The following is a 15,471-nucleotide window of genomic DNA, read 5'->3' on the forward strand; positions in this document are numbered from 1 at the left end:
TCTTCAGCAGGCAGTGATATCTAGCTGGAACTTAGTACCACTTTGGTATTCTTACTGTTACTTTCTATCGTCGCTTTCATGGTTTTATTTTTGTTTTTCAGGACTTTTTTCCATTTATGTAAAACGTTAGAGTTGTTATTGCTACAGTTCTCTGGTCCATCCCTGCATGGTTAGAAGATCGCTTCCGAAGCTCTTGCTAGCACATTCACGCTCAGATCACAATAAGGTGGTAATGACGGGTTTCAGCTACTTTTGTCTCCTGTTACCGGAAAAGCAAATGAATTCTACAGACGATGCAACCACCAGAACACGTCACATGGCCACCTGCAGCAGTGCAGCAAAGTGACTGAAAAAGTGGGTGTTTGGCTGGGTACATTGCCATCCTGAACTAATCGAGCTTCTATTGGCAAGAAAAGGGCATCGCTACCAGACTCTGGCATAAAAGTATTCGGCGCAGGCTGGCAGGCCTTTGAAACGTCTCCTTGGTGCATACACAGGGCAGACATGGAGGCCAAGCTGCAGGAGGATCTGGGGAAGTTAGCAAGAAGCCATTTTTTTTTACCTTCTTTGCTACCAAGACACCCCCTTTCCCCATAGTCCAATACCACTCCTAGGGAACAGCATGCAATGAGAAAAGCAATATTACCACATACTCTTCCAGCAGTGGTGAGAAAATCTTACGAGTGTGTCCCACTTGCTAGTATGGCTCAAAATGCTAAGCCAGAGAATCCCCACTTTTTCAGCCTCTAGCGTGTAGAAGATAAATTTTCTTAAGCCCACACACCTCCACATACACATCCAGAAACTAGATTTGTAACCTTACACAATCATAGTTTTTGAGCACCTGTCTTACTACTTCAAAAACTGCCTTTCACATTCACGTTTTGATTCAAGAGGCATTGATTCAAGAGGCTCACTGCTCCTCAAGGAGTTTTCCAAGGGCTGAGTATATAAGGGTGAACCAGACCCATACGGGGCATATATCCCAGGGGGAGAGGCAGGCAAAAAACAGAGAAGTAGGGGGGCAGCTGAAGCTGGGAGCCAGAGTTCTGGATTTGAATACAGTGTTTTGTTTTGTTTTGTTTTTTCTCCCTAGCTGTGTGGCTTTGGGCGAATTACTTGCATCTCTGTGCCTCAATTTCCCCATCTACAAAAGAATGGGAATAACCATAATACTTATAGGGCTACAGTGAGACATCTTTCTGGCTCACAGTGGTTAAGAACAGCTTCATCGAAGGGCTGGGAAGCTAGGATACAGACAGTGTTTAATCTAAGATATAAAGAAATGGGAATGGCAAATTAGTACCTACCTCATTTGGTGGCTGTAGGTACTACATGACGCAATTCCCGTAAAGAGCTGAAAACTGTGGCTGGTATGCCGTAAGCGCTCAATACAGGTGAGCCGTTATCCTATCTCAAGCACCGAGTTTTGACTTGACAGCTGTGCAGGGTGACATAAGTTCCCTAAAGACACTAAGGAATCCTCAAGACCAATCTTAACAGACACTGTGGCTACATTCTTGCTGGTACAGTTGAAGAGTTCCCTCCTTCAGACACCTGTTTAAAGAGATACTGGCACAAAAATGCCTTGTGCTAGGCGGAGAATCTGGCCCCAGGCATGAAAAACGCTGTTAAGATTTGAGAATAAAATGTAGTAAGATTAAAGTTGCAATGACTTCATCGAGCTTGAGCTTGCAAAAACCCCAACAGAGCAGCTCTCCTGCATGATTTCTCACCCTCCCGCCCCCTCCCTGGCCCCTTCATTATAATACCTGTGACTGGCTATTATATCAGCATTTCCAATAAAGTAAAAAGGGGAAAATACAGACCTGGGCTTTCATGGAAAGTATTCTAACTCACACAACTAGAATATCTGCCTTAAAAAAAAATTATGGTTTTTAGATCTTTAACTTTTCCTACAGTATCTCAGTACCCAAATTTTGAAAAGCATCTTTTCTGGGGAATGATATTTCCTAGCACAGGGTAACATAGTCTTTGCCAAGTGACTCAGTTCAATGTATATATGTATTTTTCAATGTCAAGTGGCCCAAACTTACATAGAAGTAGTGGGCACCTGGTATCAGTTTGATGTCAGGGTTTTTCCAGGTTTGCAAGAGGGAGCTTTAAATACGACTCGATTTCAAGGCAACTACAAGCCACCCTGCAGCTCCAAGTCAAGATGCTCCTGTCCGTGGTCCTTGCCTCTGCCCTGCTTCTCTGCTCTGTGGCCAGCCAGAGGTGTTCGACCTTGTCAGGGATCCATGATGTCACGTACCTCATTAACAAACTGCAGGTAAGCTGCAGAGGGGGGCGCCAGTGGGAAAGGGAACTCTTGAAAGTTTAAGTGAGGGGCGCCTGGGTGGCTCAGTTGGTTGTATGTCCTACTCTTGATGTAGGCTCAGGTCATGATCGTGGGATCGAGCCCTGCATCAGGCTCTGTGCTGGGCATGAGGCCTGCTTAAGATTCTCCCTCTCCCTCTGTCTCTCTCTCTCTCTCTCTCTCACTTAAAAAAAGAAGAAACAAAGAAACAAAAAAATGTAGGTGAAACAAAAGGATGAAAAGCACACCACCCATTATGGGTTCTTGTTTTTCTATTTACTTTAGGAACATCCACCTTCAAAATGTGGCTGTGGCACCAACGTGAGTAAATGCTCTTTTAAGAACTTTCCAAACTTATTTTAATGTTTGCATCTGGAATCTTCACCCTGGAATTATTCTTTTGCAGGTGACCGATTGTTTGTGTCTGCCCATTCCTTCTGTAAGTACAGTAAAACAATATAATCTTGACGGTGTAATTTTAAAAAGTTTTCAAGTAAAAATAAATTGCTCGATTTGATATTTGAAATAAGAAAATGTTGCTTAATTGCAATTGTTACAGTTCAGGATTTCCTTTTAAAACCAGGCCCTTGAATTCTATACTAGATACATCGCTAGTATACATTGTATTTGGTCTGCTTTTATGCCCTTTGGGAAGTTTGAACACTATTCAATACTTTAAAAAGAATCTTGTATGTCTTCTTAGATTAGTGGCCATGTGCACAATTAAATCAAACTGGAGCTGAGAATGTAACAAACAATATAGCTTATATCGTACTGCTTACTAATTTATTTCCTAAAACTCAAGGGTTGCACAAGGAAGTAAAATAACTTTTTTTCTTTCCTATTACAAAACCTCTCTGGGTGCTATACCTTCTCCTTCACTCCTCCCTTCCTGTCTTTTTAGCTGATTTGGGGTGGCCCTCTCATGGTTTGAATGCTGGGAGGACAGGGTGTCTAAGGTAGAGAGAAAACGAAAAGCACTTCCAGAAGGTGATTCCCCACTTTCACAAAGAGTAAGTGAGGCAGGAATTTTCTGGTTCAGGGGAGGAGGAAGGTGCCTCCTGTATTATTATCGTCCCAAGCAAGGCCTGGGAGAATCTGAACTTGTCATCCTCGCTGGGGTCAGATATTACACCCCATCAGGCTGCATCCATTACACGAGACTAGGGTAGGGGGCCTTCTGAGGAGGAACCATGCATTTATAGCCCAGTCCCGCCCTTCAGTTTATGGTCCGTGATTTTAGCTACTGCTGAAACACTGGCTGTATTCAACTGACTCATGCCATCAGACTGGTGTGAGAAAGCTTTTCCTTTCTTTCTCCTTGGGAACCTACTATTACAAGACACGGAGCCCAGGAACATCGGCTGCAACAGAGACTAGAACGAGCTGTTTTCCAGAGTCCATCGGCTTTGTGTTCCTCTGCTGGAACATACTGGAAATCTCCAGGCAGTGACACTGTGGAAAAATGGCCTTGACTTGAAATGCTGAAAGTCCTTTCCCACATGGGGAGAGGGACCTGTCTAAAAATAATACCAGTTTAGGTTACATTGGTTAAATTAAGGTAGTGTCTGAAAGCAAGCTCTTTGTGGTTCTTCTCAAAGTGGTCCTCAAGGTGTTTCTTTTAGTAAATTCTTTTCATTTACCAGGACGACTGCACCACACCGTGCTTCCAGGAAGGGCTGTCCCAGATGACCAACTCCACGGTGCAAACAAGTTTCCCCCTTATTTTCAACCGACTAAGAAGAACCGTCAAAGACCTAAAGAGCAGCAAGTGCCAGGTGAATTTGTTTTTCCCTGTCTTCCGCTCTGGTTAGTTCTTTTTATGTGAACGTCAGTGACAACTCTAGCTAAACGAGAAACGGCGATAAAGTTGGAATTGGTGGTTCAAGGCCAATACGAGACCTGCAAGAAATGTACTCAGAATGATAAAATTAAAGTGAGATCTGCCCCTATAGCCCTGTAATTCCCCCTGGTTTAAAAAAAACACTCACACCCATGTTACCGTTTACTTCTTTCCACCTATTGAATAATGAAAGAATCTGTCCTGATTGTAATAAGAAGCTGAGATCTAGAGAATCAGAGCTGTCGATTCGTTAACCCAGTGGGTGTTGTGGCCTGTAAAAAGAAGATTTTTTTTTTTTTTCCGACTGGCTAAGAAGGTATTTAAAGGAAGGAGCACTCAAATCCAGATGGAGGCTTGCCATTTGCCTTAAGTGCCCATCAGTATGTTCTCTTTTTCTGCATGTGCCCTGGTCCCTGGAGGGAAGGGAGGACGTGAACTCTTTGGGAATGAGCAAATCCATGTGTGTCCTCAGAAGGCTAAGAGCCTTCACCCAGCTACTCAGCTGAGTTACTTACCATCAACAGCTTGTAGTTCTAAATGCTTAATATATACTGTTTCATGACAATAGCATTTCAGTAACAATTGTTGCAATTATCATTTACCACCTTCACTTCATTCGGAGGAAACAGATGCTCCGTGAGGTTAACTAACTTGCCTAAGGCTAGATACTTAAGCAATGGCAGAGTTGAGATGGGAACTCTGGTCTACCTGATGCCAAATTCCCATTCTCGGCCATAGAGCTCTTCAGTGACCTTGGAAGGACGACCAAAAAAGGATAATAAAACGTTAGGATTCAAAGATTCCTGAGAAAAGGTTCCTTCTAATGAGGAGATTTAGGATTATTTGATAGGTGGGGGGGGGGGGGCACCCCTGAAATGGTAGCACAAAGTCAGCCATCTACACGGTCTACATGACATGCTAGCTCTGGACCTCCCCATGCATTTGCTCTATGTCTCAAGCCCTTGCTGTGTGCACACCCCACCCCACTGCACCCCTACCCTGCCTCTCACAGGGCTGCAGGCAGGGTGGTTCCTGGTCCACACTCTTTTAGTCACTCCATTAACTTTTCTCCCCACAGTTTTTTTCCTGTGAACAGCCGTGTAACCAAACTGCAACAGGCAACACGCTGACGTTCCTGAAGAGTCTCCAGGAAATTTTACAGAAAGAAAGGGTGAAAGGCACAGTATGAAGATGAAATATTATTTATGCTATTTATTGAATTAAAAAGCCTCTTCTTTGAGTTGGGGCAGGTAAAAACATTAAGTAAAGCCATGATGAATCAAATTCAGTTGTAATAATGTGTTTAAAATTATTTCTGTATTTTGGAATAAATATATATGAAGAAAAAGAACACAATTTGGTCGCTAGGTGTTTATTCACTCCTTGCTGCTCAGAAGAAAGCAAGCTACAGGGGCACCTGGGTGGCTCAGTCGGTTAGGCATCTGACTTCGGCTCAGGTGGTGATCTCACAGTTTGTGAGTTTGAGCCCCGCATCGGGCTCTGTGCTGACAGCTCAGAGCCTGGAGCCTGCTTCGGATTCCGTCTCTCTCTCTCTCTGTCTCTCTGTCTCTCTGTCTCTCTCTCTCTGCCTTTCCCCCACTTTCTCTCTCTCTCAAAATAAAGTTAAAAAAAAAAACCCTACAAACTCTGTCAAGGGACTGAATGGGTCAAAGCCTCCTGTACTAAGACCCGTTACCCTAAACAGACTGGAAGTCCCACTAGCTGTGCCTGGGGACGGAGAAAGCACAGTTGTGAAGGGTATGTGGGGACAGTCTGACCATTGCTGTTAGGGAGGCTGAAGGCACGCCTGAGGCACCCTGTGTGTGGGCGCTGGGGGAAGGATGCTCCCTGGGCACTTCCAGGGAGTTTGGGGTCCTGAGAAGCCACCTGCGTCCCTGAAATGGGAGAAGGCAGTGTGGTAAGGCCAGGAGGCAGGAGCCTACCCAGGAATGTAGGCACGTACACCCAGAACAGAGGGAAGTACTTGAAGCTCAGCCAGGGGAAGACCCAGGGAGCAGACCTCCTGACTTAGAGCACAAAGCCCAGAAAGCTTGGGATCAATACAGTCACCTGTTCACTTGCCAAAGACCTTCAGGTAAGAACCCGCCACCAGCCAGGCAGTGCCCGGCTGACGTGCGGAACCTAATGGGGGGTCTACCCAAGGGATCCCTGAACCAGGTTGTTGGCTTGGCTTACAGTGTGGCTGTCTCTGATGGCAAATTCTACATGTCAGCTTGACCAGCCCGCAGGGCGCCCAGATATTTGGCTAAACATTGCTTTGGGGTGTGTCTGGAGGGCGTTTCTGGATGAGATGAGCATCCAAATTGGTAGACTGAAATGCTCTGCCCAGTGTGGGTGGGCCTCATTCAATCCCACCGAGGCCCTGAAGAGGCAGGGGAAGAATTGGCTCTCTGTCTGACAGCTTGAGCTGGGACATTCTTCTATGCTCGGACAGGGACTTAAAACACAGCAGCTTTCTGGCTCTCAGGCCTGTGGACGCGTATCACCACCCCACCTGTTTTCCTGGGCCTCCAGACTGCAGACAGCAGCTCTTGGGGCACTTCAGCCTCCTCAATCACACGAGCCAATTTCTTCTTATCTATCTGTATATCTATCCTTCTGTCTATTCAGCCTATTGGTTCTATTTCTCTGAAGGACCCTAATGTACTACCCATCTTACCTTAATACTCAACCTGCCCCCCGCCCCAGTACCCCAGATCCTGTCTTCTGTTCCACAGTACTCACTACCTTCTAAGATGCCCTCCCACTTATGACTTTACCCCGTTCGGTGTCTCTCCCTGCTCAAAGGGCAGCTCCCCGAGGACGGAGAGCTTTGCTAGCCCACTGTTGAATCCCGGTTGCCTCTCCCGAGCCCGCACTACCCCTCTACCAGAGCTGGCACTCCATAAATATTGGCCAAGGGAACGAAAGCCCTTTGAGACGCCAAAGCAGAGTATGAACTGGTCTGTAGGTCAGGAAAGTGCTCACCTGGAGAAGGGATGGTATCCAGAAACACGCTACAGGTGCTCAGAAAGGAGCGGTCCCTCCACAGAGCTCCAAGCAGCCTCCAAGCTTGGGGTTCACATTATCTGGCCCCTGGGGAGGGAGCCGCCTGCCAGCTGTGTGTGATGCATTGTGGGGGAGGCCGGGTTAGGTCTTGGATTGGGATGGTCTGACAATCACAATCGCCCTCTCCCCCGCTACCTGATGGGTGAGAGGATGGGGGAAGAATCTCCCGTGGGGAGTATTTTTCCAGGTACGGTCAAAATTAGAATCGCCCCCCGCCCCCCATTGAGCTAAACCATCCTTGAGTACCTCTGACCACAATAATATGGAAAGTTCAGAGCATCAAAGGTTCCTCAAAGAGCTCTGCTCGGCCTTTCACCAGTCACAACGTCAAGCATTATCAGATGTGATCTGCACTTTAAACAGCCCTTGGCTAAAGGTGAGATTCTCTGATACTCTAAGTAGCCCCGGTCCCCGGAGTTGTGCAAACCTTTTAGCGATGGAGTGCCACAAATTCGGTCCTGCACCTGCGGCTGAGTCCCTCCTGCCTGGGGCAGATGCGGCGGTTTTAGCGAGGAGTGCCTAAGGTCAGCTGAGCCATTCTGCTATCTTCTGGGCTGCAGAAATGGTGTGTACACAATCATAATTATTTGTGGACATCCAATTATAATTATTTTACTTCACACAGAAAGAAAAGTTTCTCAGTGATTTCTTTATAGTGGCATGCATATGAAAGGGCCAAAAGTCAGATTTTCGCGGTCAAGAGGCTCTCAGAAGGAGACCACTGGTTTAGCCTTTGTCCTCAGTGCTGAAGGCTGTCAACATGTTATAGGGGACACAGACCCTGAGACAAATAGACAGTCATCACATCTTGTTGACCCCTCTGCTTCCCCAGATAAGTGAGCAGCATCATGTAGCACTGGTGGGGGTGGGGGGGGGTAGGCAGCACTGGGGCACAGATTCTGCCAAAGAGGATTTCTGATCATCTCTTGTAACAGTGGGTATGAGACTTCATGTTCCATTATTACTGTTTTTTTTTAAGTTTGTTTGTTTGTTTATGGAGAGAGAGAGAGAGAGAGAGAGAGAGAGAGAGAGAGAGAGAGAGAACCAGTGGGGGAGGGGCAGAGAAAGAGGGAGAGACAGAATCCCAAGCAGGCTCCTCACTGACAGCGCAGAGCCCAATGTGGGGCTCGAACTCACCAACCGTGAGATCATGACCTCAGCCAAAACCAAGAGTCAGACTCTTAACAGACTGAGCCACCCAACCGTTATTACTGGTTTTTAGTAGCATATTCCAATATCTTCCACATAATTTCCTCTCTAAGACCAGAAGTTCTGGGCACTAAGTGTCCTCAGCGTCTCACCCCCCTTCCTGTACAGGGTTCCCAAAACTGGGATCCCGCTCCCATACACTGAGCACAGCACCCAGGCGCGGTTGTCTGGCCTGGCTCCCTAGCTGGTCTGTGGACGCCTGTGCACATGGCACTGAGGAAAAGAGTCCATCCAGGCAATACATATATCATTATCTATTAATATTAAGCCTGTAATCAATTACTAAGCCCTTACTCTGTATGTGCTAAGCATGCATTATCTCATTTAATCCCCTAATAACCACAGGAGGTAGGGATTATTATTTCTGTTATATAAGCAAGGAAATCGAGGCTCAGAGCGGTTAAAGACATTCCCAGGGCCCTGCAGCTGGTGAGAACTGGAGCAGGACCCCTGTCCCAGCTGTCTCATCCCAAACCCAAGGCTCTATCCTCTCTGTTCTTTTCTTATTCTGTGTATAGCAGGTGTGTTTCCTCTGACTACAGTCTGAGGGTAAAATAGATTCATAATAATATGGGACACATGCCCTTATCCCAACACCTGAGGACCAGATCGTTTTTAGAAATTAAACTGTTTGGCCTTCTAGATGGGGAACCCATAGCTCATGAGCCATATGTTACCTGGGGCAGGATTCTGCAATTAAATACATTAATATTCTGCAAAACGAACAAATAAACAAACAAGACAACACACAGGAGTACTCAAAGCCAGGTTTGGCAGCCAAATGAGTCTCAGCAAATCTTGGGCTTTCAGAGCCGTTTGGATTTCAGAATTGTGATACTTCCGTAGCTCTGGCCCCAAGTATAGGGGGCACTCTTTCCCAAGGGCTTATCTGGAGCCAGTCTGGGCATCTCCAGGAGGGACAGAGGCTCCTGTAGCTCCCTGGATGGCCGCCACATGGGCCTTGGCCACAGGGCCTTCTCTCGTCTCCACCTGCGTTTTCTGAATGGCCTCAGACACAAGTCACACGCTGTGGTTTACAGCCTGCAGCACTGACAGCTGCCACGTCACCAGTGCTTGCCCCACACAGGGATCATAGCAAGGACAGACAGACGCTGGTGGTTGGAGATGGTTTCAGAACAATCGGCTGCCGGAGAAGATGGGCAGAGAGATGAGCGGCAGCCCAGTGTCCCAGATTAGTCACCAGTGTAGCTTGGTGGTTTCCCTCAGCTGTTCTGCAAAAGTCATAAAACCCACAGGATACACCCCTGCAGACAAGCTCAACCCAGAGTTCTCAGGGCCTGTGATGAAGTGCCCAATAATTACTCTCCTGCCTGTGTCAGGAGAGTTGAGATTTATCTAAAAAGCACTTTGGAGAAAGAAGAACGAATATGTATTGAATGTACCAAGCACTCGGCTAGGCATGTTTTGTGGAATATCTAGTGGATCTTTGAAATAACCTCGTGAGGTAGATATAGAATTATTGTATATACTTATTCCTAGCGCACAGATGGGGAAACTGAGGACCAGAGAGGTTAGTATAACTCGTCCAAGGCATGCTGCTCAAAAGAAGTGAAGCCAAGGTTCCCACTCAGGTAACTGAACTCTAGGGCCATATTTACATCTAACCGACAGGAGCATGGAAGCTCTCCACAGCGCCAGTAGCCTTGTCCAGGTCGGTCAGGCCCAGGCAGAGTTGTTTCCAGAATATTCTAGTCCAGGGCACACTGATGCTGACCAAACTAAGCCCAGAGGTTACTGGTCTTGACCAGTCCCCATCCATCTGTCTCTTTATTTGCACATCCAACCAATTTGAAGCAGGAAGATACTGTGAAGAAGGCTCAACTGCTCCATTCCATTCCTAGCCTGCTTTCCTCACCTACCCCAGACCAAGGCCTCTCTTCCTCTGCAAAGGGACCCTCGGCAGAAACATAAGGCCACTCACCCACTTAAAGTGTACATTTCAGCGCTTTGTAGTGTAGTTACAGGGCTGTATGACCATCACCGCTGTCTAATTCCAGCACACTTTCATCACCCCCAAAAGAAACCCTGCACTCATTAGCGGCCATTCCCCATTCTCCCTTCTTCCAGCCTAATCAACTAATAATCTTTCTTCTCTGTAAATTTGCCTCTTCTGGATTTTTCCTATAAATGGAATCATATGTGTTCTTCTCTAACTGGCTCCTTTCACTTCGTATGATGTTTTCAGTCATGTCATAGCATATATTAATACTTCATTTCCTTATTGCTAAATAATATTCTGTTGTGTAGATACACTGCATTTTGTTGATCCACTCGTTAGTTGACAGATGTTTGGGTTGATTCCACTCTTTGGCCATTATGAATAATGCTGCTATGAGTATTCATGTAAAGGCTTTGGTGACTCCATATGTTTTCATTTCTTGTGGGCACCTAGGAGTGGACCTGTTAGGTCATATGGTAATTCTGACTGGTAATATGGTAAAACTGCCAAACTGTTTTCCAAAGTGGCTGCACCATTTGACATTTCCAGCAGCAGGGTGTGAGGGTTCCAGTTTCTCCACATTCTTGTCAATACTGGCTATTTTCTATCTTTTCAACGATAGCCTTCCCTGTATCTATAAGGTGATATCTTATTATGGCTTTGATTTACATTTCCCTAATAACTACAGACACATCTTTTCATATGCTCCCTGGCCACTTGTATATCTTCTTTGGAGAAATGTCTATTTAAATACTTGGCCCATGTTTATATTGGGTTACTTGCTTTTTATTGTTAAATTTAATCGTTGTTTATGTTTTGGAAATAAGTCCCTTATCTGAATTAAGATCTGCAAATATTTTCTCCCATTTTGCGGGTGGTTGTTTTATTTTAGTGATGGTATCATTTGTAGCAACAAACGTTTTTAATTGTAGTCCAATTTGTCTATATTTGATTTTGTCACTTACGCTTTTGGTATTCTAAAAAACCTTTGCTAAATGCAAGGTCGTAAAGATTTATTACTATATTTCCTTCCATGAGTTTTATAGCTTTAACTCTCACATCTAGGTCTGTGACCCATCTTGAGTCAATTTTCATGTATTGTGTGCAGTAAGGGTCCAATTAAATTTTTTTTTTTGTATGTGGATGTACAGTTGTCCCAATATCACTCACTGAAAAGACTATTCTTTTCTCCATTGAATTGTCTTGGCACCCTTGGGAAAAATCAATTGATCATAAATCAAGGGTTTCTTTCCGGACTCTCACTTGTATCCCATTGATGTACACATCTATCATAATGCCAGAACTACACTCTCTTGATTACTGTAGTCTTAGGGAAGTGTTGGTCTTCCAATCTCATTCTTTGTCAAGTTCATTTCAGCTATTCTCAGTCCTCTGCATTTCCATATGAATTTTAGGATTAGCTTTATTATGCACCCCTTCCCCCCCCCCCCCAAAAAAAAAGCCAGGTGAGATTTTGGGAGGGGTTAAACTACACCTGCAGAACAATTAGGGGAGTCTTAATATCTTAACAATATTTAGTCTTCTGGCCCATGACATCGAATACTTTCCCATTTACCTAGATCTTTAAATTTTTTTCAGCAAGGTTTTGTAGTTTTCAGTGTGCAAGTCTTACACTTCTTCTGCTAAAATATGCCTAGTTATTTCATCTTTCAGGTGGTATTACAAATGGAATTGCTTTCTTAATTTCATTGTTGGAATGTTTATTCTTAGGGCATAGAAATACACTGACTTCTGTCATTGATCTTGTATCCTAAAATCTTGCTGAACATGGTTATTGGTTTTAATATTTTTTCAATGGATTCCTTACAGTTTTCTATGTACAAAATGCTATCATCTGCACGGGAGGTGGTTTAGTTCTCCTTTTCCAACTTTGATGCCTTTTATTTCATTTCATGCTTAATGATCCTGGATAGAACCACCATACAATGTTGAATAAAAGTGGCAAAAGCAGACATCCTTGTATTGTTCCTGATCTTGGTGGGAAAGCATCTAGCCTTTTACCACTGAGTGTGATGTTGGCTGTGGACTTTTCATAGATACCCTGCACCAGGTTGAGGAAATTCCTTTCTATTCTATTTGTGGAGCATTTTTTATCACAAACAAGTATTAGACAGACACTTGAGAGGAGAGGATGACAGCAGACCCTGGTGAGTACTGTGCCCACAGCGGAGCCATGGAACGGTGGTGGCAGGACTCCAGGGAGGGGTGAGGACCTAAGAGTGGAGGGCTCTGGATTTCTTGTCCTGGGAGATAGCACGCTGAAAAGAGAATGCCATCTGCCATCTAGTACACGGTGTGGCATAGACAGCCCCAAAGGTAGATCTAACACAGGCCCCCGAGTTCTGATGGAGAAGCCAAGACTTTCCACAGGACAGAGAGAGGAGAAGAGTGTGGAAGGCCACACTTAGGACTAGACAGGAAGAAGATATGCTGGACTGGACCAGCATAAGACGGAGCGCCTCCCAAGAGCCAGGAGCCTCTCTCTGTACCCCAAGCTGCCAAACCTAAAGTCATCCCAAGGAGAGGGAGGAGAAGGAGAAAACCCTGAACTGACTGCCCTTAACTTGGGAGCTTCTGAGTTGTCCGTGAAAATGGCAAAATTACTTTGTGATAGAACAGAGGCCTGGAAAAAACTAAACTTAAAGAAAAATTTTAAAAGCTCCGTTTATGTGTTGTACACACAAGGGTGTGGGGGAATCATTCAGCTAACAGCGGTGAGGCAGGCAATGAGTGCAGGTCCCGGACTCAACACAAATGTAACCTATAGGGACGTCTTCAGAATATATGGATGTGGAGGGAGAGACCTACCTGGTCTGCACTGCTGGGAGGCAGGAGGCACAGGAGCTAGGGATGGGTCCTATGACTGGCAGGAGTGACTGACCCCAAAGCGTGCTGGCCCCTCCCCACTCTTAGCCAGAGGAGAGAAGCAGCAATTTTCTGGATGGTTTTTCTACCTCCCAGGAACTCATGGGCTGGACTCCTCTGCTGGACCAAATGCTTTCTGGAAACCCCTTTGATGGGAGCCTGGCAGCAAGGGGCACTGGAAATCAGCAGGTTGGAGGGCTTGCATCGGTGATTAATCAGACATCCCAGGCATCAGAAGAACCACAGCAGTGTCTGTATCCACCCTGACCTATGCATGGGCATTGGATGTCCATGGGGAAGTCCAAAGGCCGAGAGGCCAGGCATCTGTAGCATTTAGAGTTTGAGCTGTAGAAACGAGGCCCAAGGAACACCACTGCAGCCACCTTGTGTTGCAAACAACCCAGACTCACAGATAAGAAGGCAAGTCAAAACCAGAAACCAGAAAAATCACACAAGCATTCCCCTCCTCTGCCTTCTTTAACTCCTGTTAGTGTGTGTGTGAGCGTGTGTGTGTGTGTTTTATTTTACAGTTTACAAAACCCTGTTTGCATTTGATTCTTACTAAAGCCCTGGAAGGAAAATAATGGGGACCTATTGTTAATTCTCCCACTTTACAGATGAGATAACTGAGGCCCCGAGCGGCCAAAAGTTTGCCAAGATCACGAAGGAAGGTAGCCAATGACAGACTGGACCTGGAACCTAAAGTATATTTCTCCCTAGTATGAGGTTCATTCCACCACAGAGAAGAAGAAGGACCACAACAAGGGAGATGGTGAGATCCAGAAAACCAGAAGAGAAGCGTCATGGAGTTCAGATGCTCTCACTGCTGAGGACCGTGGTCACAAGCTACCAGAAGCTGACATCTGTGGAGGCTTTTCTTGACCTCTGCTGCCACCAAGTGGTGATTCTGCAGTTTATCAGCCAAGAGAACCATTGGGGGACTGTTTTTTTGTACAGTAGTGAGAGGGAACAGAGAAATCAAGGAAGACACTTTCAAAGGGGAAAGAAAAATAATCTAAGGATGTTTTCCCCACTGGGATGTAAGCTAAGAATGGCAAATAGATTAATCTGTGCGCCAGTTCAGACTGGTGATGGCTGCCCAGGGTCCTAAGCTGAGGATTCTGAAGTAGCATTCGGCTCATCAGGAAAAGCCTCTACGACTGATTAGGGATGCCTGTTGTAGGCACAAAAGTGAGAGGCGTCATGGACACAGGCCACAGGACAGCAAAAGAGCAATGGACTTCCTACATGGTTCTAGTGAGAGAGAACATTTAGAATAATGAAACCATTCTGGAAACCAGGCTGTGGACAAAGTACTTTGTTTTGTTTTGTTCTCCGTGTGGAAATAAGGCCCAGAGAACGCCCATCCCAGCATGCTCACTAACACCATTCTGAGGCGCCCCATCAGCAAGTGCCACCGGAGTCAGGTGTCCTCCTTGCCCACCGGAGGCAGCAGGGCATAAAGAAGCATGACGGCCATCTCCTTGGTTTCTCTTCTCACCTGTGTGGAGTGGGTTCTTTGGGCCAGCACCATCTATAGAGATCTAAACATAGGGAAGAACGAGAGTGGCCAGTATCCTGTGGAAGCCAGGCAGAAGCATCTGATTCGGTAATGACCTGAAGAGGTCTTCAGTGCTTTTTATTTGCAAACATGCAGTTGAGCTCCTCCATGAGCTCCCAGTGAGTGTAACAGCAGGCATGGGGACAGGGCCGATCTTATCCTGCTTTGTATTGGGGCCAGTGGAGATCGGAAATAGCTGGTGGTCGGTCAGTGGTCCAATGGTCCAACAGTTCCTTCCCAGGCAGCAGCTGAGTGGCCGCAGCTGGGAGGTAAGGAGCAGAGTCCTCAGGAAAGAAGGGATTCTGAGGTTGGCGCCAATGGCTGAGGGCCCACCTGACCCACAGCACAGGTGGAAGAGAGGCCTTCTTTCTCTTAAGTTCACTACTGAGGAGTCTAGAGATGCCATGCCTCCAGCACCAACTTGTAGCAAAAAGAGGCTCTGGTCAGATGACACCAGCTCTGGCCAGGTGACGCTGGCCCTAGGGGAAAAGGATGAAAAATAAGGCTTTCATCAAACCCAAGTTATCAAGCAGGATCTAAGGGTCAACAATCCATTGGGAAAACTGTGTATATGAAGCAAGAGTTGGCAGGGCATCACCATGAGGGCAGATGTGAAGGGCTAG

The 15,471-nt window shown here is 46.0% G+C and overlaps 2 protein-coding genes across 5 annotated transcripts in view; one reads left to right on the forward strand and one right to left on the reverse strand.

Moving 5' to 3' along the window:
* Positions 1 to 1,452: 1,452 nt before the first annotated feature.
* IL9 (interleukin 9) lies at positions 1,453 to 5,427 on the forward strand. The gene is made up of 5 exons (XM_058732873.1): positions 1,453 to 2,293; positions 2,606 to 2,641; positions 2,727 to 2,759; positions 3,967 to 4,098; positions 5,242 to 5,427. Exons 1-5 carry the CDS (start codon positions 2,180 to 2,182, stop codon positions 5,350 to 5,352), a joined length of 426 nt encoding a protein of 141 aa, XP_058588856.1. The 5' UTR covers positions 1,453 to 2,179; the 3' UTR covers positions 5,353 to 5,427.
* Positions 5,428 to 14,590: 9,163 nt separating this feature from the next.
* The window catches only part of SLC25A48 (solute carrier family 25 member 48), a 169,501-nt gene continuing 168,620 nt past the window's right edge, over positions 14,591 to 15,471 (reverse strand). For all 4 annotated transcript variants that reach the window (XM_058736051.1, XM_058736069.1, XM_058736060.1 and 1 more), the window contains one exon: positions 14,591 to 15,327. The gene's annotated coding sequence lies outside the window, so the exon portion shown is untranslated. The remainder of the gene's footprint in view (positions 15,328 to 15,471) is intronic.

This window comes from Neofelis nebulosa, chromosome 1 (genome assembly GCF_028018385.1).
Source record: "Neofelis nebulosa isolate mNeoNeb1 chromosome 1, mNeoNeb1.pri, whole genome shotgun sequence".
In the NCBI taxonomy this organism is placed as follows: domain Eukaryota; kingdom Metazoa; phylum Chordata; class Mammalia; order Carnivora; family Felidae; genus Neofelis; species Neofelis nebulosa.

Excerpts from the sequence above, each read along its gene's own strand:
- IL9 (XM_058732873.1), top strand. The coding sequence starts at position 2,180 with ATGCTCCTGTCCGTGGTCCTTGCCTCTGCCCTGCTTCTCTGCTCTGTG. Across the intron at positions 2,760-3,966 it reads TGTGTCTGCCCATTCCTTCT|GACGACTGCACCACACCGTG; the intron begins GTAAGTACAGTA and ends TTCATTTACCAG. Across the intron at positions 4,099-5,241 it reads TAAAGAGCAGCAAGTGCCAG|TTTTTTTCCTGTGAACAGCC; the intron begins GTGAATTTGTTT and ends TTCTCCCCACAG.